Genomic DNA, 21,479 nt, shown 5'->3' on the forward strand with positions numbered 1-21,479 from the left:
AGAGGGCTATCCTTTCTGAACACTTTCCAGTCTTTCGTAAATGGCTATATGAGATCCTCTTTAGGATATAATTTTGAACCCATGGACTTTCAGAATCAGCTCTTTGAAGGCAGAGTTTATAAAAAGGTATTGACAAAAGGTGTGTTTTTATTGCTATTTTATTCAGAGGCTATTTATGTCAGCCAGTTATGAAAAATGGTAAGACAGGCTGTATTTTCACTTACTTGTAGGTACCAAGAAATACTACACTATCAGCACTGGCTTCCGTAATCAAATACTAAGCTCCTTGAGGGTGAAAATTTGTCATTTGGCCACTAATATATGCCAGATATTTAGGTGATCAATAGTTGCTGAATGTTGAGTGTAATATTAATGACCAGCTCTTTTACGTGGATTTAAAAATAGCTGTCTCTGTAAACCATACCTAAGATGAATAGGAGACTGGAAAAACTCCAAAGGAAACTATTAATAAGATACTGGCATATGCCTGTAGTCTCAGCTTGGGAGGCTAAGGCAGGAGGATTGCTTGAGGCCAGGAGTTTGAGGCTGCAGTGAGCTATGTTGTGCCACCGCACTCAGCCTGAGAATGAGACCCTAACTCTAATATATATATATACTTATTCTGTGAGTACAAAATTTGTACGTTTCAGATTGGAAAGAGGAAATCTGTATATAGGATTCCAATTGTGTCAGACATACTGATTGACAAGATTATCACAAACTTGGTTAAACACCAAAGTACTAGCAGTCTTCAACTTTACTAGCACGTTGGTTTCTAAAATCAACCATAAACTAGCATTAGGACATACTTTGCTATAGAAAAAGGTTATAATTGGCAGCTGGATTCCCATATCCATCTACAAATGGCTGTCACTAACCACCTGCCACTTGTGACAGAACTAGAGTTTCAGCCAGAAGCCCAGCAGTAAGCCCACTAGTTCTAGTGATGACCTTCCTCAGGGAGAGGAGCTTTCTATGAGTATTGAGAGGGGATTAACATAGAAGACATGATGAGGTAAATTCTCCTGGACACCAGGTCCCTTAACTACACAGCCTGTCTATAGATAATTACAATAAAATAATTGCCATATTGGGATGGCAAATGAGGTGACAGCACTGGAGTTCAACTTTGTATATGGTCATTTATTAAGAGCCAGATATATATATATATATTATTATTATTATTTTGAGTTGGAGTTTCACACTGTCGCCCAGACTGGAGTGCAATGGCATGCTCCCGGCCACCACAGCCTTGATCTGCTGGGCTCCGGCGATCCTTCCGCCTCAGCCTTCCAAGTAGCTGGAACTACAGGCATGCGCTACCATGCCTGGCTAATTTTTTGATTTATTGTAGAGATGAGGTCTCACCAAGTTGCCCCAGCGGGTCTCGAACCCTTGGGCTCAGGCAATCCACTCACCTCAGCCTCCCAAAGCGCGGGATTACAGGCTAAGCCACTGAGCCCAGCGATATATATATTTTTAGAGTTGGAGTCTGTCACTCAGGCTGGAGTGCAGTGGCATGATCATGGCTCACCAAAGCCTTGACCTCTGGACTCAAGGTGATCCTTCTACCCAGCCTCTCAAGTAACTAGGACCACAGGTGTGTGCCACCATGCCTGGCTAAATTTTTTTTTGTCTTTTTGTAGAGACAGAGTCTCGCTATGTTCCCCAGGCTGGTCTCAAGCTCCTGGGCTCAAGCAATCCTCTCACTTCAGCCTCCCAAAGTGCTGGGATTATAGGCGTGAGCTCTCGCCTGGCAAGAGCTAACTATATTTAAGGATTCAACTTTCATTAAACTAAACATATAATTTCTTACTTACAGATTTGGTATAAGTTGAAAATGTAAATTTAGAGAAAGTGGGGGACAGGGCTTTATGTTATCACAGAGCAAAGAGCTGTGGGGGCAGTGTTCCATCAGATACTGTAGATGAGTGCACAACTTGTTCTTTACCGCTACCCTCAAAGGTACAGAGAGGTGAGCCACAGTGGACTGTGAAGAGCTCAGAAACTAGAATTGGCCTGTCGGGGTGCAAAATCTGATTTTGCCTTTGCTAGCTAGCTCTGTGACTTTGGGGAAGTAATCTATCTGAGCTTCAGTTTCCTCATCTATAAAACAAAGAACTCAAAGAGCTACTACTGTGAGGATTAAATAATGCACCTGACCTGCTGAACGCAATGCCTGGCATAGGACATGTACTCTATACATGTTATTGCTCTTACTCAGTATGATTCAGTATGACATTTCTTCCTTTGGAAAGACAGAGAATAACTGCTTGTGTTTTGGCATCAGTGTCTAACTCAAACATTAAATACCTTTGGACTGTGATATAGGTTTTTATATTCTCTAGGAAATTACTACTGTAACAAAATGTGGTAATAAAACAGTGACCTTTATTGAGAACTTTCAAGCATCGTTCTTTGAGAAGTACTTTTTCAATTCAGTTTATCGAAATACTTCAGTTTTCCAGCTGGATCTGGGATTATCTGTTAAAACAAAACAAAACAGCAAATTATTCATTTCAAAGTCAAAGTACATCATTAGTTGCCCATGCCTTGACTAAAGATTATTTATGTATATCAAATTATACATATAATACTTAGAAAAAACTGGGTTTGTCCTACCTACTAATTTCAGCTATTCCAAGAGACAAAGAACTTGTTAATAAATTAACATCTGTACTCAAGCACCCCAAAATCTACTTACAGCTCTTCTCTTGGCCACCAGGCTTTCATGGCATCTTCAGGTTTGATCTAATTAAATCAAACACATTGAGAGCATGGCTACAGATGTTAATATACTCTTAAAATCATTTGCTGATAAAATGGTGGTATGCCACAATAATCTGAAAAAGGGGCAGTGTGTTCACTAAATGTGTACTATGGTCCAAAATATAACTTTTTTTTTTTTTTGAGTTGAAGTCTCACTTTGTCACCCAGGCTGGAGTGCAGTGGCACACTCATGGCCACCCCAGCATTGACCAGTTGGGCTCAGGCTATCCTTCTGCCTCAGCATTTCAAATAGCCAGAACTACAGGAGTGCGCTACCACACCAGCTAATTTTTTGATTTATTGTAGAGATGAGGTCTCGCCAAGTTGCCCACGCTGTTTTTGAAGCCATGGGTTCAGGCAATCCTCTCACCTCGGCCTCCCAAAGTGCTGGGATTACAGGCTTGAGCCACAGTGCCTAGCCCAAAATACAACTTTTTAATCTCAAATTGCAAAGTTGGGGGGGGGGACACCTCAAATGCAACATCAAGCATTACCATCAATAACTAATGAATAAACACTCTTGCGTTCCTTCCAAGAGCATCACAGCCTTAGCAACCTGTTAGACTTAAAAAAAACTTCCAATATAATTTAATCTCACATTAACTAACTATGTTACTTAGTTATAGGTAGAGTACATCTATTTTTATATATAAAAATAACCTATTGTAATCACTGTAATTAACTGATTTTGAACCAATTTCTGATGGATTTGCAAAACAGCTTGGCCTTTGAGGTCAATGTTAATGTTACACTATCAACTTAGGCATCTCTACAGGGATCTGATGGATCTCAAAGGGGATTTGAAGTTATACATTAACAGTACTTTGTCATTAGGTTACTTTACATGTATTGACTGTGAGGCTTACACACAGAACTATGAATCAGAAGCTGTTGGCTTAAATGACAGCCTAAGAAGTCTTGAAGAGAATTTCTGGATAGGTTTTCAAGGTAGGGGGTACTTCCCCGGTGGTGTAGCAAAACCAACTTTGATGAATAACATCACCATCCATCACAGGCATGTGCTAGGTATCCAAGTCCCAAGAGATCAGTGAGAGGTCCCATGAAGTACAAATTAATTCCAAAAGGTGTTATAGGATGAGTGTCATATAGTTCAGAAAACATGTTGACTATCTACTTGATTAATTTTTGTGGGCCAGAAATTCCTTTGAGCATCTGATGAAAACTACGGATTCCCCCTACAGAAAAATGTACGTGTATTATCATATACTGTGTTTAGTCTTTCTTTATTTTGCTTTTAATTGACAAATAATAGTATATATTTAAGTGTTTGGTTATTCTTTCAACAGACCTGCTATGTGGCAACTATTCAAACTATTATGATAGCCAGACAGTATTTATTAGTGAACAACACAGCCAAAGTCCTTGCCCTCAGAGATACATTCTAATTTTAGATTGTGGTAAATGCTTTACTTGTTGACAGAATAGTGCCTAGGGTGTGGATAAAGTGGTGAGCAAAGACTTCTAAAGATGACATTTAAGCTGAAAGGGGAGACAGTCTTGCAGACAGCAGTACAGAAAGAACAGTGAGGGAAAAGGCCCTGAGGCAGGACCTAGTTGAGCATATTTAAGAAACAAAGGGAACACACCTGAGGTTACAGAGTAAATTTCTACTTCTGATTGTCTATGGCTAATGGTATTTTTTGTTTGTTTGCTCAAGAAGAATGTTTTAGGAGTCTATATTTTTCTATTATCTTAAGGCAATGATTTCTTACTCTAGTATCCTAGTATTTTTAAACTTCCTAATGACTTGATTTTTAGAAGATAAAATATGTTATTAAAAAAGGGTTCAAGCAAGTTTCTAAATTGTATTTTTTCCAGAGACTACTTCAGGGATTGTTTATAAATTATACAGCCTCCCTAAAGCTTTTTACTACACATAGAAAGGCTTTACTTGTGACTATTTTCTTTTGAATTTATTCCACCAAGTCCTCACTCTGCCCTTTTTTTTTGAGGTTGGGGGGGGAATTATATATTTCTCTGGATACTGGGCTTTAAAATATATAGCATTAAGACCCATATTCAGCTTTCTCCAGTTTTAGATGCTCTTCCTACAGTCCAAAGAATGTCTGTACTCTATTATTTCTGCTTAGCAATGTTTACTTCATTTACAAAATCAAGACAATTCTATTACAAGGAAAGATTATCCTAAGGTCGGCATTTTTTTTTTTTTTTTGGCTCCAGCTATTCCTTTAACAGAAAAATCAATAAGACTTACTGTTTCACTACCAGGTTTCCAGCCAGCAGGGCACACTAAAAGGAACAGAAATGGGTGAAAGGCCGTTTAAAAACAGTTCACTTCTCTATAGCAACTCCTGACTTTTTCTGTTTCCATATGAAACTGAAATTAATATAACATACTAATAACATTTCCAGACCATGGAGCTCTTGACTCCTGTGAGCTTGCCTGTTTGCACAAAGGAATTTTAGTTATGGTCTTATCAGCGGGCAGCTAGTCTATTTTCATGTTCAATTATGCTTATTTGCATTTACAATATAAGAAATCACTGAATGTCTCTCTAATAAAGTTGGAAAGTTTGGGAATCTCATAAACTGAAAGACCTGGGCATGGCAAAAATTCCTCCGAATTTACATAAACTTTATCTCCAGTAGGCTTGTCTGCCACGTATCCTGCAGTATTTTATACTGATGCCATGATTCACTGCTTGTCAAGGGACTTGAGACTGCATCCTAACCCAGGGACTGAGTGGCATTTTTAAAAGGAATATTATATAACGTGTCCTATTTTATCAAAATTATAAACTGAGACTACCAGTATGATACTGAGTAACCCTGAGCATTACAATATTATACTTGATCTTAGCCAAAATATTGAGAGTCGAATGAGGATTAGTTTAATAAGGTTAAATCCAATAATGTAAACATGCATATAAAACCTATATTATGAAATATGGCAGATTGGCATGTTAAGTTTACAGAAACATAATTTTTTTTTTTTGAGTTGGCGTCTCACTCTGTTGCCCAGGCTGTAATGCAGTGGCACAATCATGGCCACCGTAGCCTCAACCTGTTGGGTTCATATGATCCTTCCGCCTCAGCTTTCCAAGTAGCCAAAACTACTATTGTAGAGATGAGGTCTCACCAAGTTGCCCAGGTTGGTCTCAAACCCTTGGGCTCAGGCAATCCTCTGGCCTCTGCCTCCCAAAGTGCTGGGATTACAGGTGTAAACCCAGAAACATAATTTTAAAAAATGTAGTACCAGAAACTTTTCTCTTTGAGCTTATCCAAAAAGACTATGCAAATAATATTTTCTGCATCTTATTCAGTAAAAGCAGACTATATTACTGATATTTTGTTAAAAGCACTTTAAATTATAATTTGGTCTGTTAAAAAATCTGCTAATCATTCGTAAATGATCAATCAAGAGGCTCTGAAACCATTCACATTACTTTTAGGATAAGAAACCAAACTATGCTGCTATTTCTCAAACTAAAAATTCAAAAGGTTAGGAGGGACGGGTACCTTCTCCATGTTTGTCAGTGTACTGGAATGCTTGAACCAAACGTAGTGTCTCATCTACGGATCTACCCACAGGAAGATCATTCATTGTAATCTGTCTGAGGATGCCTTTGTCATCAATAATGAAGAGACCTCTGTAAAACAAAAGAATAGCAGAGATAAGGCCATTTCTTCTCAGTTAAGACACTTATTAGTTAATGTGAATCCCTGTACCATTCACACAGAAGGATGCTACACAGATCATCACACTATCTACCTACTCTACAGGTAAATACATCCATACACACATGCCCCCCCTCACTGTATAATTTGGGATTATCAATGTTAAACTAACTTTAACAATTTGTTTTTGGCTAAGAAATGTGCTGTAGTATTTAAAGTTGTTTAAGATAATCTGACTTTAAAATACTATGTACATGTATTTGAAAATAAAAAAAGATAAATTATTGGCTTGAATCAAATAGTTAATATTAAATAATTTTACTTGGTTAGTGTTCCAATAATTCCAAATTTTAAAATTGCCTCAGTCGTTTTAGTGGCATATTTACTGTTTGTGAATTAACTTAGTAACAGACTTTATGAAAGCAGAAAACAAAGACTTGGCAAGTTTCTCCTTTTTTGAGAAATTACTGATAGTGACACATGATACAATGTAAATGAACCTTGAGAACATTAAACTGAGTGAAAGAAGCTAGTCATAAATGAGAACATGTTTTAGGGTTCCATTTATATGAAATGTCCAGAATAGACAATTATACAGACATAAAGTAGATTAGTGGTTGCTTAGAAGTTAAGGAAAATGGAGTGATTGCTCATGGGTATGGGGTTTCTTTTTGGAGTAATGAAAATGTTCTAAAATTGTGATTGTTGCATAGTTGCATAACTCTGTGAATATACTAAAAACCAATGAATTATATTTAAATGAGTGAATTGTATGGTATGGGAATACTTCAATAAAACTATTAAAAAAAACAGATTATAAAATACTGACACTTTCACATAAAACATTCAAGGAAACAACTGGCAATGTGAAGTAAATCAGCAATATAATTATAACAAAATTACATCCGTTTCAGGCTTAAACTGTCTCCCTTTCAAATATTTTTATTAACATTTGTTACCTCAAGTAACCCAGGGAGAGCTTGTAGGTAAAATGTTTAATTTTTCCCATTCCATAGACACAGGTTTGCTAGATATTATGGTATTTTTATTTACAAAAAACGTTACTGGAGTCAGTTTGGAAAAAAAGAAAAAGAAATGGACAAGAAGTTGGGGGACCTGGATTCAAGGGGCTCTAAAATTAAATAATTATACAACTTTGGCTATGTTCACAGAACTCTATGAATCTTTTATCTGTAAAATGACAGGGCTGATCAAAGACCTCTAAGTAATCTTCCAGCTCTAATAGTTCATGACACGAACACTAACATAGTTTAAGTAGGGACAGCATAAACTAGCATAGTTTAAGTTTAGTAGTTTAATTATTTTAAAGAATATCTACATTTTTGCAAATAGAACAAAATAATATTTCTTGATCAAAGGTTGTATCTTCTAATTCATAAATAACAACTATTTCGAGGAGGATTATACATATACTTGGATTTGTCATAAAACCACTCAAAGGTACCTAAGAGTATGGCCTGAGTCTTCTAGATATACACCATAGTCCTTTGAGATCTGATGGTTCAAATCTGAAAGAAGTGGAATCCTCATTGGCCCAAGTCCTCCTTGTCTTCGAGGAGTATTAATCCTGTAATAAACAGAACACTTATCTCTCAGAGCTAAGTAAATGGCATATACTAAAAAAGCACTCTTTTGCTGCATATGCATGTGCACACATGAACAAACACAATACACACATTCTTCCTCTAAGAAAACAGGCTAATATACTACTTTCTGTTTTCTTGCCTTTTTCTTCATGTAATGTATTCATATCCTTTAAACACTAAATATGTATATATACTACACATTTGTAATATATAGACATACAGATGTTCCTTGATTTACAATGAAATTACATCCTGATAAACCTATTATTGTAAGTTGAAAAACCATAAGTTGAACCACTTTAAGTCAGGAACTGTCTTTACTATAATTTACTAATCTCTACTGACAGACATTTAAACTGTTTCTAGGTTTTTCTGCTTTTATAAACACTACTGGAAACATACTTGTATTCTCATCCTTGTACACTGGTCTGATTAATTTCTAAAAGTGAAATTAATAGATCAAAGAGTATGTACTATTATAAGCATAACCTTAGAGCTGTGATCACAAGACAAAGCCTTGAGAGACAGGCAGGGTACAGCTGGATGACATTTTAATATCTGAGAGACAAAGAAATGTAAAGTCCACCTGAAGCAGTGAAGGAAGTTAGCTATGGTCTCAGATGTATCAGTCTTCAGATTAAAGTACAGGTTAAATATTCCTTATCTGAAGTGCTTGGGACTTAAGTGTTTCAGATTTTGGTATATATGCATTAAATACTTAGTGATTGAGCATCCCTAATCTGAAATCCCAAATGATCCAATGAGTGTTATGTTAGCACTCAAAAAATTTTGAGTTTTGGAGCATTTTGGATCAGGGATGCTTAACCTGTATTCTGTAACTTGAAACCAGGAGATGTGGGCTGCTGCCCTAACAGGAGGGCACTGACAGAGCAGCTAGAAAACAGGGTAATACTGCTCCAGATACTTGCAGCCCCAGTTCTGACATCTAAATAGAAATCTCTGGTTGATATAAAACCTATCTAGCTGAGAATGTATCCTTAAATTTCCTTGGGAAAGCAATCCCAAATTATTTGGGACAATATAACTTTTTCTTTAGTGGACATATGTTTTGATCCTAGGAAGATTTAGAATTAATATAGAAATGAAGCAAATTAAGCCTATAGTTTTAATATTTTGATATAAAGAAATCAGTACATATTTGTATATTAAATTATTTATAATGTGTAAGAGAATGTGGCATATTAGAATTACTTAAGTATTTAGGATGGTTCTTGAAAATTGAGATACTTAAGGAAACCAAACATTAAATATATAACTGTATTTTAAATACTTAAGGGCACTAATTTCTTAAGGGAATGCAATTAAATTGTAGCTCCCCAACCAATTAAAACTTGTTACATATACAAACATATATATATAATTGCAAATAGAGAAAAACTTGTTTTAAATTTGTAACTTTAATAAATTGAATATTAAGTTTGACAATCAAAATAATTCTAAAGTCTTTATTGTGTGCAAAATTTCCTGCACAAAATTGTGAATACTATTGAAAACTCACATCAACATGTACATTTCAGATTTTGAGACATGTTTTACTGCTCTTCAGAAATGTTAACCAGCTATGTGTGAGTGTCGTTTTTCACACTTTTGTCAATACTGGATGCATTTTTTTCAATCTTTTAATTCCTAGCCAACCAGACAGGGAAAAACAGCATTTCTTGTCATTTTAATTTGTAGTTCTTTGCAATTAATTAGGCAGAGCATCTTTCCATGTTAATGAATTTTTAAAAAAATCTTAATCTTTAAAAATTATTGCTTCTTGAAAAATAGTATGTTTTATTTTTCAGAGACGGGTTTTACTCTGTTGCCCAGGCTGGAGAGCAGTCACTGCTGCCTTATACTCCTGGGCTTGAGTGATCCTTCCATCTCAGACTCTCAAGTGGCTGGGATCATAGATGTGAGCCATCGAACCCGGAGAAATAGGATACAAAAATTTTTTTCCTCCAGATTAAGGTTACCAATTTATCAAGCAAAGTAATCATACAATTCATTGGTCTTTGCTACAGAAATCAAACCTAATGCATTTAAACTTCCTCCCTAATTTGGAAATGTCCTATAAAACCCTTAAGCATTTTTACCATAACTTCACTGAATTAGCAGCTTGTTTGTTGTATTACTCTCAGATAAATCTCTTCCTGAATTGTCTCATAAATATTCCTATCATGTTAAGTTATTTGCCTATGATTTAAGAATTAATCCATTCCTTTTTCCTACAAATATAATTGTAAGATACTGACCAAGCCAAATGGGTAAACTGTGAATCAACAGAGCATGCTACCACTTCAGTATTTATAGATCTGAATTCTTCAATTCTGTCATCAAAAGCATTAATTTCAGTTGGACACACAAATGTGCTGAAAGTAAAAAAGAAAAACAATTCAGTATTCTCAAAAGAAGCATGTACCTGAGCTTTCAAATGACTTAATTTTTACAATCACCATTAGTAAATAAATAAAATACACATTAAGAACAATTTTATATATGAACCTTCTCAAGATGGGAGTAGTCTAAAAGATTATAATTTGATCAAATATATGTATATATTTTTTAGTTGGAGTCTCACTCTGTCGCCCAGGCTGGAGTGCAGCTGCATGCTCACGGTCACCCCAGTGTCAACCTGCTAGGCTCAGGTGATCCTTTCACCTCAGCCTTCCAAGTAGCTGGAACTACAGGTGCGTGCTACCACACCCAGCTAATTTTTTGATTTTTATTGTAGAGACGAGGTCTCACCAAGCTGCACTGGCTGGTCTCGACCCCCTAGGTTCAGGCAATCTTCTCACTTTGGCCTCCCAAAGTGCTGGGATTACGGGCTTGAGCCACCGTGCCCGGCCTTGATCAAATATTTAATAAAGAAACATATATGACAGTTTCCAATTACATATCAGTAAACTTTCTTATAGCTCAACAGATCAGTGGTTCAACCAATATTCCCTTCTCCCTTATGGATGTAACCCCTCCCTCATTTTATTAGCTTTTATTTAATAATACTTTTTGTTTAGTGCTTTACATTTTTCAAAGGATCTAGACAAATTTTACATCATTTTACTATTTTTTTTTAACATTCCTATACCAACACTGTGAGCTAGATACATCTATCTGTATTCTGCAGATGATGCAATGTTCTCCTGTCTCCCCTCCCCCCTTTCTTGATAAAGTCCTCTTCCACCTTGTCTCCTAGTCCTGTGCAGACAGGGATTTTACAGCTTAATATCCCCATGTTGTCAGAAGGGCTTCTTTAGAGAATATTACTATTTTTTCAACCATGGTAGGGATTCCTTAAGACAATTTAGTGAGTTCTAACCAACATTTAAAAAAAGTGAAATAGAATAGAAAATATGAGAATACACATCATACACAGTAAGGATAAATTATGAAACATGTATGTAGACTGAAATGTGCATGTGTGTGTGTGTGTGTATGTTTCTGTTCAATAGTCATATTCAAAGTATTTAACAACCTCAACTCAGAGCTAGCTTTAGCACTGGAGGTTTCTGAAAGGCACTAGGTAGGAGGGGTAACTTGGGGAGGAATGTGAGGAATGCTACCTGGTATGGATGGACATTTTTTAGTATTTTAAGAAGCATGGCTGAACTGGTGCATACAGACAATGTTACCCTATATATGTGTGTATGTGTATCGACTGACAATGAAAAACGTATTTCCTACTGTGAGTCATGGTCAAAAAAGTTTGTGAAACAGAGATTTAGGGGATAAGTTCCTACCAGAGCCTAATGCAGGATTTCAAAATATTTGTTATTTAAGTACAGCCCTGCCATGTACAAGCAGATAGTTCTAATCTAGGATTATGTCCCTGGAAACCTGGGCTATAATCATTATTTGTAATATTATCTAAAGGGTAGGAATGGTCAACCTCTGCTTTCCTTTCTATTATCCCAAGAAATACTATTCAAAGACACATCTGACCAACACTTAAGGAAAAATTCTGGCAGAAAACTAAAGGGTTACATTTGTAACTTTCCCACTTGCAGACTATGGCAAATGTCCCAGAATCCTTCCTTCTCTAACCAGGCCCAGTTCAGCATTACATAAAAATAACAGGAAGAAGCTATCTTAGCTCCTTGTCCCCGAAGACTGTTGCTAAAACCATGCTCTAATTAGACGTGTCTTATTCATTATAGAGTTTCAAATTACACTGGAGAAGCACAGAGCATATTTTTCTGCTATGTTAGACTAATTTCAAAATTCAGGGCTAGTGTTAGTTATACATATTTAACATACATGTTAACTTTATGGTTTTGTGAATTTAGATGGCCTGTCATTTTTTTAATCTATTAACATTTCTACTTCTGGCTCCTATTAAAAAGTGTTATATTACACTTTTTTTGCAGATAGAGTTTCAATGGAACAGAGTAACACACATTCATTTATGCATTGTCTACACTGCTTTTGTGCTACAATGGTAAAGTTGAGTAGCTGCATAGAGATCATCACAGGACTAAAATATTTATTGGTTGGCCTTTTATAGAAAAAGTTTATCAGTCTCTGGCCTAGAAATAACCTATAGAAATGAGCTTAAGTATACCATCCCTGCAAGTTTAAACTAGTTCTAGATTAGTCCTAATGGAAAAATTCACAGTGGCAAAGATAGAGGAATCTTTTACTTTTTGTAATCAAAACGTAAGTTCAAATAGAAAAAGGATAAATGTTGGGATAACTCTCTTTTTGGTCTCTTTTCACTTTCATGGGATTTGAAAAACACTCAAAATAGTGTTTTGCAAAATGAAATTAAATCCTCAATGTGAATAAAGCTCCAAGAGTATTTTTTTTTTTGAATTGGAGTCTCACTCTGTTGCCCGGACTGGAGTGCAGTGGCCGCTCCCGGTCACCGCAGCCTCGACCTGCTGGGCTCTGGTGATTCTTCTGCCTCAGCCTTCCGAGTAGCTGGAATTACAGGCACGCGCTACCACGCCCGGCTAATTTTTGATTTATTGTAGAGATGAGGTCTCGCCTGCCCAGGCGGGTCTTGAACCCGCGGGCTCAGGCAATCCACTCACCTCAGCCTCCCAAAGGCGCGGGATTACAGGCTGAGCCACCGAGCCCGGCAAGAGTATTTACTTTGAGTCAACTCTCTGATCATCTATAAAAATGCACATTGTCACAGAGTTAAAGCAAAAACCAAACCCCACAATAACCATATTAATAGGTATTATTTCTTAAGTAGTCTATATTTTCAGGAAAATGTTCAAATCCCAGGAAAGCAACAGATGCAGCAAAGAATAAAAATGGCAAAATCATAGCTAAATAATATCACCAAAGGGCTTATTTTCTAGTTAACAGAGACACTGAATACAGAATTATGGCACAAGCTTTGCTTTTAAATGCTTTCTAAAATATTATCAATCCATTTTTTTGCCCTAGTAGGTACAGCTTAATGAATATATTGTAACTTTCCTCCAATTATTCCATTATAACAATCATGTAGATATAAGTATAAAGTATTGAGGCCAATGTGTTATGACTCTGAAATATATGGTAATGTTACCTTTTTGAATAAATTCTTCACCCCAGCTTGCCCTTTTAAGAACCAAGAACTGAATTTCTATTTGATGTTCCTGAATAATGATTAAGACTGATGTTTTACTAGCTGCTATTTACATGTATTACTTACAAATCAAGTGGGTAGAAGAAAAAAACCAAGTATTTCCCACGATAATCAGTTAACTTGAGCTCCTTAAATTCTCCATTTATCACAGCTGTTCCTTCCCAGTAAGGTGCTGGCTTGGAAACTAAGAAAGAAAAAGACATGATGTTCTATAAACTGAGAAAATTGGTGGAATGGCAGAAACACATCTTCAGAAAAATCACTAAAAATCAGTGCTCCTTTGGCAGTCTGGCGAAGCTTACAAACTTCTTAAAACAGTGTTATTGAACGCATAAAGTAAAATACATGGAATTACAGAGGAAACCAATTATATTTAAAAGCAATTATCAAAATATTAAAAAAACAAACTGGTGATATAGCAATACATGTGCACTTTTAATGACAGCTTAAAACTGTAAGATTAGCAGTGATCTAACAACTACTAAGATAAGCAATGAATGTAAATGATGTTTCAGGATACTTGCAATAACCATAATGTAGCATAAAAATATTTGTGATTCTACTGGCGATGAGTACAAGCAAGTACTACAGTTGGGTTAGTGAAAATAAAGACTTTATGTTCACAGACCCCTAACCTTCCACCCTGACTAAAAACCCTACTGGATACTTCACTATAGTTCATCCAAGTTGTCAACTTCCTACATTTCAAGTAACTTGATTTTCCTTTCCTCTAATGGCAGTCTTCCAGATGTACTAATTTACTTTGTCCAGTTTCTCATATACACAGAGGACCTGCTGCAGATGAGGCTACACTTGAAGATGAAGTTTGCAAACATGCCAGACCAGAAGTGTAAAATCCCAGACCACAGGATAATTTTCCTGGAGGGCTTTGAAAGAAGAGACTCTCTTGAACAGGTTTCAAGTGACCTGATGGAAATTGAACAGTTCATGCCGTTCTCTTTATTTATTTTATTTTTTTTTGAGTTGAAGTCTCACTCTGTCACACAGACTGGAGTGTAGTGGCCGCTCCTGGCCACCGCAGCCTCGACCTGCTGGGCTCTGGCGATCCTTCCGCCTCAGTCTTCCAAGTAGCCGGAATTACAGGCATGCGCTACCATGCCCGGCTGATTTTTTGATTTATTGTAGAGATGAGGTCTTGCTGCCCAGGCAGGTCTCGAACCCGCGGGCTCAGGCAATCCACTCACCTCAGCCTCCCAAAGGCGCGGGATTACAGGCTGAGCCACCAAGCCTGGCTCCCATGCCGTTCTCTTGAAAGGACAGACTGTAATTCTAGCCAAGACACTTTGACAATATGTTCCTTCATGCTTTGTTAACACATTCACATAGTACTTATACTTTCAGAACCATTACATACATTGAGATTGATACTTGCTTCCAAGTTTGACTAAGGTTCCTAGAAAGTAGTAAGGCTTATACTTTTGTATAACAACTAGCATTTATGGTCACTCCAAAGATAGAGACAAACTGAAGATGAATTTCTTGGGGAAGTTAATATATAAAATGTGATTACTTATCTTGAGTCAGCAGCCTACCTCATATATATAATCTTGATCTGCTTAGGTAAAGATCAGGAGGGAGAAATAGGCAATAGAAGGGTCCTGAATTATATATTCTTTATATACAATACTTAAAATGCTATTCAAGTGAGAGTTTATAATAATAGTAATGATCTATTACAATGACACTTCTTAATTATTTTAGCATCCTGGGAAAAACTATCTGAAAAATAAATTTTGTTCTGAAAATTGACTTGGGAAATGCTTGGTTCTTGATTTAAGAATGGCAGTTACTTTGCTAAGATCTACAAATGAAATTCCCAAAGCAACCCCTTGCATCTATTAAAAAACAAACAGAAATTGTCCCGAATATAAATTATGTAATTAATATAAAGATTCTGGTAAATGCAGAGAAGTATAAAGAATATTTAAATTCCCTCTTTAACCCCCATCAGTTTAACTACTGTTAACATTTTGATGTATGTCTTTCCAGTCCTTTTTTTGGGGGTGAGGGTTGGAGTCTCACTCTGTCGCCCAGGCTGGAGTACAGTGGCACACTCCGGGCCACTGCAGCCTTGACCTGCTGGGCTCGGGTGATCCTTCTGCCTCAGCCTTCCAAGTTGCCGAACTACAGGCACACTCTACCACACCTGGCTAATTTTTTTTATTTACTGTAGAGACGAGGTCTCACCATGTTGCCCAGGCTGGTCTTGAACCCCCAGGCTCAGGCAATCCTCTCTCCTCAGCCTCCCAAAGTGCTGGGATCATAGGCTTCAGCCACCACGCCTGGCTCCAGTCCTTTTTAAACATACAAATTTGGATCATGTTGTACCCCGTTTTATTTTTTTCTCCCTAAAGGAAACAGTAAATTAATCATGAACAGTTTTTCATATTACTAAAAATTATGTGAGATTGTGGCCTTAATAATTCCACAACATTCAATTTTGTGAATAAAAGTCCTTGTATCTTTAATTCTAGATAAGCCTACATGTGACTCAGAAATGTAGCAAATAACTAAAATGTGAAGTTTTACTAGTAAAGGGAAAGCTATTATTACTACTTTTTTTTTTTTGCTTCCATAAGCAGCTCTGGAGTAGATTTGTTTCCTATGGGAAATATATGTAAATAAACACTTAACTGTCTGACATACTTCAAAATACCTTCCCAGGCAAATAAAACCAATAGAACTTGGAAATATTATGATTTTAAAAGTATAAGACTGGTTTTCTAAAATTAAAATCCAGAAGTAGTTAACTTTCAGTAGAAAAGAAATGCAAATATTGAAGGAGGCAAAACATTTTTTCTCATCTATACTCCCATCCCATCCTAAGTCATAACATTCCATTTAACTCTGGGGATTCGTAATTGTAAAGCATTACTTTTTTCACTAAATACTGGTATAGAACATGCTGAACCACAAAAGTCAGACACACACCTAAAGAATGTCAAATGTAGGAAAAGCAGTTACTGAAAAGCAAGGGACAGCCTTTACCTATAGTCACTGTTCACTTCTTTTTGTCTAACTTTAACATCCAGATACAGCGGGCCACAACTTTCACAGTATCTGCTTAGTCTGACGTGTCATTACTGAAAGTGGCCAGTAGCTTTGTACACTGGACAGAAATGCAAATAATCAAAAACCAAATTGGCAGGATACAAATTGGCCACAAGGTTTATAATCAACCCAAATGCATTACCTCCAACCTCCTTTCCCCCCATTTCTCTCCAAAGTACACCCTGTAACAGGTTCTTCACGTGTAAGAAACACTAAGAATACCCATTAACTATACAGGTTTTGGAGAAGGTGGAGTTTAAGAGTACTCTTCATAAGATGTAAACAAAAGAAAATGAAACGGTCGACCTCCCGCGCATTTCGTTCAGCGACTTCTGTTTAATCAAACTTTCTGTGAATCAGTATTCAACCTATCAATAATGTCTTCTTCCCTGAAAGAGTACTCGAAAAGAGACGGGACGTGCTGCAAGCACTTTGCGATGTTTCAGGAAGTGTTTCAGTTTGCACAACATCCTTAATGCCTGCAAGCCTGGGACTAGGGTCTCCCTCTTCCTCTCAACTGCGGTTTTTGGGGTAACCACTACTTCCAAATCTAATCAGTGAAAACCATCCCTTTCTTCACAGCTAAAACTCCCCTTTATGCCACCACCCCGTCCCCTAGGAGAGAACCAGGCTGGCCCGGGGCCCAGAGACAGCCCTGGGGGTGCCGCCCAAATCCAGGCCCTGAGTGTAACCAGGGTACACGTGTCTCCGGGCTTTCCCCACCCCCATCCTTGGCGGGCCACCACCTACTCTTGGCTTTGCTTAGGTGCAGGGAGTGGTCTGCGACCGATACTCGGGATGCCTCCCCTGGGTACACTTGTCCACCCGCGTAGAAGTGGCACTCCTCTTCGCGGGTGCGGGGCCTCTCCTCTGCCTCCAAGCCCTGCAGAGCTCCGGCCGGCAGCAGAAACAGCAGCAGGGGCAGCAGTCGTAGCCTTCGACTCCGGCCAGGGACTAGAGTCGTCGCGGCTAGCAGCGGCGGCGGCGCCTCCATGACCCCGCGAGGGCAGAAACACGTCCCTTGGCGCGAGCGCGAACTCTCCCGCCGGCAGGTAGCTAAAATCGCGTGCACTAAGACCGCGCGAACCAGGGCGCGGCCTCGCGAGACTTGCTCCGCCCTTCCATCCCCGCCTCACCACGTGAGCGCTGGCCCCGCCTCCTCGCCCCCAGCTTGCATATGCGCCTGCGCACGGGGGCAGGCTTGGGCCGGGAGCGTCCACCACCTCGGCAAAGGACGTCTCAAGATTTCCCGCCCCTCAGCACTGTTTTAGGCATCATTGCACACCCATCTCTTCTACAGAGCCTTAGCATCGCACACTATCCCCTTAAGAGCTGAAACTAATCTATATGCCTGTGAATGGCTTGTATTTTATACTTCTAATAGACTTTTAAGTCGTCACTTAAATTTAAAAAATTATTTAAAACTCACAAATCATAATTGTATACATTTATAGAATACAATGTGATATTTTGAAATATGTATCTAATGTGGAATGAGAAAATCACACTAATTAACATATCCATTACCTTGTTTACCTATATTTTTAGAAGACCTTTAAAATTTACTCTTATTTTGAAATATACATTATTTACTATATTTACCCTACTGCTTGCCAGAGGCTTGGAAGTAGGGGAGAGAAGGAGGGAAAGGGGAGTCGTTGGTCACAGGGTACAAAGTTTCAGATAGGAGGAATAGGTTTTGAGATCTAATAGACATCTACTTGTTTTTTTCCTTGAAGTGATTTGTGTGAACAGTGCCATGACTCTCTCCTTTTGTTGCAGCCCTTTTAAGTCCTTTTAAGATAGGTCTAACCATTTACTCTCCTCCAGCAGGCAAGGGCAAACAGGCAGTTTTTGATGACAATCTTGTCTCAAAGATGAAAATTTTTTTTCTTTGAATACAGGTTTGAAAAGTTCCCCAGAAGACCCTTTCTTCCCGCACAATGTTGTTCCATCTTCTGACAATTACCCCATCACCACACCCAGGTCTCTTCCCCTATTCGACTCATCCACCTGCCACTGTCCCTCCCCCGCCCTGCCCTGCCAGGGGCGCCACCCGTCCTCCCTCTCCCCTCCCCCCAACACCTGATGTTCGCGCCTGTACACTGACTGGGGGCAGGCCTAGGTCATTGACGAAGAGTGCTTTGTGGTGTCAGCTGTCATTTAGATCCTGCTCTTCCCACGTTTTAGATCCTGCTCATCCTTCCAGGCCCATCTTTTCCACGAAGGTTTGCAGGTGACTGGCCTTCCGCCATTGCTGTGACGGGCCTCCCGCCGTTGCTGTGACGGGCCTCCCGCCATTACTGTGAATAGTCACCCACCATTGCTGTGACTGGCCTCGCACCTTCGGTATCTTTGCCCATCACTGGCCTCCCACTCTCGACACTAAAATAGACTCATCCTTCCACACTTACCTTTTCACAAAGATTCATCGATGACTGGCTTCCGGCCATTGAGGTGACCAGCCACCCTCCTTTAGACCCTTTTATCCTTCCATAAAGCCTCCCCATTGCATGCCACCTTCCTCCCAAAACGCAGAAACTAACTTTTTGCATCCTAATGGCTTGCATTTTATCCCTGTAATAGACATTTCTTATTCTCTTCCTTGCAGTGATCTGTGCGAACAATGCCGTGATTCTCCTTTATTAGTTGAAGAAAGGTCTAGACCATTTATTCTTCTCTTGCAGGAAAGAAACTACAGGGCAAACAGACAGTTCAGCAACTTAAGCCTGTCTCAAGGTGTGTTTTCTTTTTTTAAATTAAGATTTGAAAATTTCCCAGAAAACCCTTCTCCCAGCACATCATTGTTCCATGTTCTGACAATTATACCACCAGCCACCCATTTGCTAGGATGGGAGGTGAAGACTGGGAGAGGAGACACATCACACACCACATAGACAGGAGCCATCAGCAGCCTTTATGTCCTCAAGATTCCCTGTATTCCTGTAAGCTCTTGTCATCTTCTGAATCCCACAGAAGCCATCCTATGAGTTTAGAAAGGGCAGATTTTCTATCTGCCACAATGGGTTGTCACAAGGAGCAAGGATATAGTATATGAAAGCAACTTTAAACAGAGACAGGCTGTTTGGAACATTAGGTGTTATTTACAAAATCAAGTGCTTATAGGATCAAATGCTTACCCTGGGCATTTGAAAGGAAGTTTGTCTTCCTTTGAATAGACTATCAACTCCCTGGGGCTTAAATCAAGTCTAATTCATCTTTGTTTTCCAAAGAACCTGGCCCAGGCTAAGCATTTGATACCATAAGCACTTGATTTTGTAAATAGCACCTAACATTCCAAACAACCTGTCTCAGTTTCAAATTGCTTTCATATTATATCTTTGCTCTTTGTGGCAGATAGAAAATCTCCCACTTCTAAACTCACCCCTTACCTATTTCTGGACATTGTATGCTGCGCTTCCTGATTCCTGCTTCCTGGAGGAAAAGGATGAAAAAGGCGAAGCCAGCTTTTTGCCCACGGAGGGATACCATGTCCTTACCCATAACATTGTCCTGCAGCTCTTCACTTTCTGGGATCCCGAAGATAGGAAGCCTTTGACGAGGTGGCTCTCGCTCCCATTCTTCTCCTTCCCTAGCCTCCTGTTCCACGTGGAGGGGGAGTGGGGTCCGGGGGGTTCTGGACTGAGTCCCAGGGATTCGATTTGGGCCTATACCCCTTAGTCGGCTTCGGTGATCCATGGTGACCGTTAGTAAAACAGCCACAAGCCTCAATGAATTCTAGGCCCTGAGCTAGGCCTCTAAATTTGGACCTGGGAAAGAAGGCTTGGGAAGAGCGTGATGTCTCTACACCTCTTTGCTTTGGGCTGAGCTGAGATGTCCCAGCTGGCCACAGGAGCTGCCCACCAGGTGGGCCCCAGTGAGCTTCCTGCCCACTGGAGAGAGTGACCAGGCCAGCCAGCTCTCAGGCACCTACTGAAGCTGGCATTCTGGGTAGCAGTTGCTTTGAATCCTGTCATCCAATGATATTTGTGCAGGCATTGTGTTGTCACCGTGACATCAACAAGGAAGCTCAAGGTGGAGGCCCTGCCCTCAAGACCACTTACTATCCAGCTGGAGTCGGGTGCCCATATTAATAATACAAAACTACCAAACAGAGGAGGTAGCTTCTGAACACAGGATGCACTTCAGAAATACCCGGGGAGTTTAAAAACATTCACGTGCAGGGCCTACAGCCCCTCAAATGATTATTTAATAGGTCTTTTGGGGGTCCCAAGCATCTTTGGTTTCACAAATAGGGAGGTCTGACTAAGAATCTCCACTGATGGTAGCCAAGAGCACAGGTTGTGGGGTCAGCTCTTTTTAGGTTCAAATCTGAGCTCTGCCACCTATTGGCCTTGTGGCTTTAATTAATGTATTTAACCTCTCTGAGCCTGCAGATAAAAGACAATAATAGTTTCCCCATGTAGTGAAACTGAAATAATTGGATAAATGTAAAGCTTAACTCTGAATGTTGGCCAGACTTAGGTGCTCCATTCTAATGAATATGGCAGAAGTAATGCTTTGTTACTTCTGAGGCTAGGTCGTAAAAAGAATAGCTTCTGTCCATCTTGTACTTAGATTACTCATTCTGGGGGAAGACTTCCCAATTTTTAAATTGAGAAAAAATTCACAAAACATGATTTTTTCATTTTAAAGTGTATAATTCAGTTGTTAGAATAGGCACGATGTTGTGACTTATGGTCACCACTATCTGATTCTAGAACATTTCTACCACCCTCAAAAGAAACTTCATGCTTATTAATCACTCCCAATTCTCCCCTCCCCCA

General features: G+C 38.9%; 1 protein-coding gene across 1 annotated transcript; it reads right to left on the reverse strand.

The window, feature by feature from the left end:
• Positions 1-2,369: 2,369 nt before the first annotated feature.
• On the reverse strand, positions 2,370-17,799 carry PRDX4 (peroxiredoxin 4). Its single transcript, XM_008057358.1, has 7 exons — positions 17,443-17,799; positions 13,687-13,804; positions 10,295-10,411; positions 7,895-8,017; positions 6,271-6,401; positions 5,006-5,040; positions 2,370-2,484 (listed from the first exon to the last, which is right to left on the reverse strand). Exons 1-7 carry the CDS (start codon positions 17,684-17,686, stop codon positions 2,434-2,436), a joined length of 819 nt encoding a protein of 272 aa, XP_008055549.1. The 5' UTR covers positions 17,687-17,799; the 3' UTR covers positions 2,370-2,433.
• Between the last annotated feature and the right edge of the window lie 3,680 nt (positions 17,800-21,479).

The sequence above is a fragment of the Carlito syrichta genome, unplaced genomic scaffold (assembly GCF_000164805.1).
Source record: "Carlito syrichta isolate Samal-C Ts95f unplaced genomic scaffold, Tarsius_syrichta-2.0.1 Scaffold302967, whole genome shotgun sequence".
Taxonomy (NCBI): Eukaryota; Metazoa; Chordata; class Mammalia; order Primates; family Tarsiidae; genus Carlito; species Carlito syrichta.

What these genes read in the sequence shown, in the direction of transcription:
- PRDX4 (XM_008057358.1), bottom strand. Translation starts at nt 17,686, where the DNA reads ATGGAGGCGCCGCCGCCGCTGCTAGCCGCGACGACTCTAGTCCCTGGC. An exon ending in GCACCTAAGCAAAGCCAAGA is followed by an intron (nt 13,805 to 17,442) that starts GTAGGTGGTGGC and finishes TTTCTTTCTTAG; the next exon opens with TTTCCAAGCCAGCACCTTAC. An exon ending in GACTCAGGCCATACTCTTAG is followed by an intron (nt 6,402 to 7,894) that starts GTACCTTTGAGT and finishes TTTGTTTTACAG; the next exon opens with AGGTCTCTTCATTATTGATG.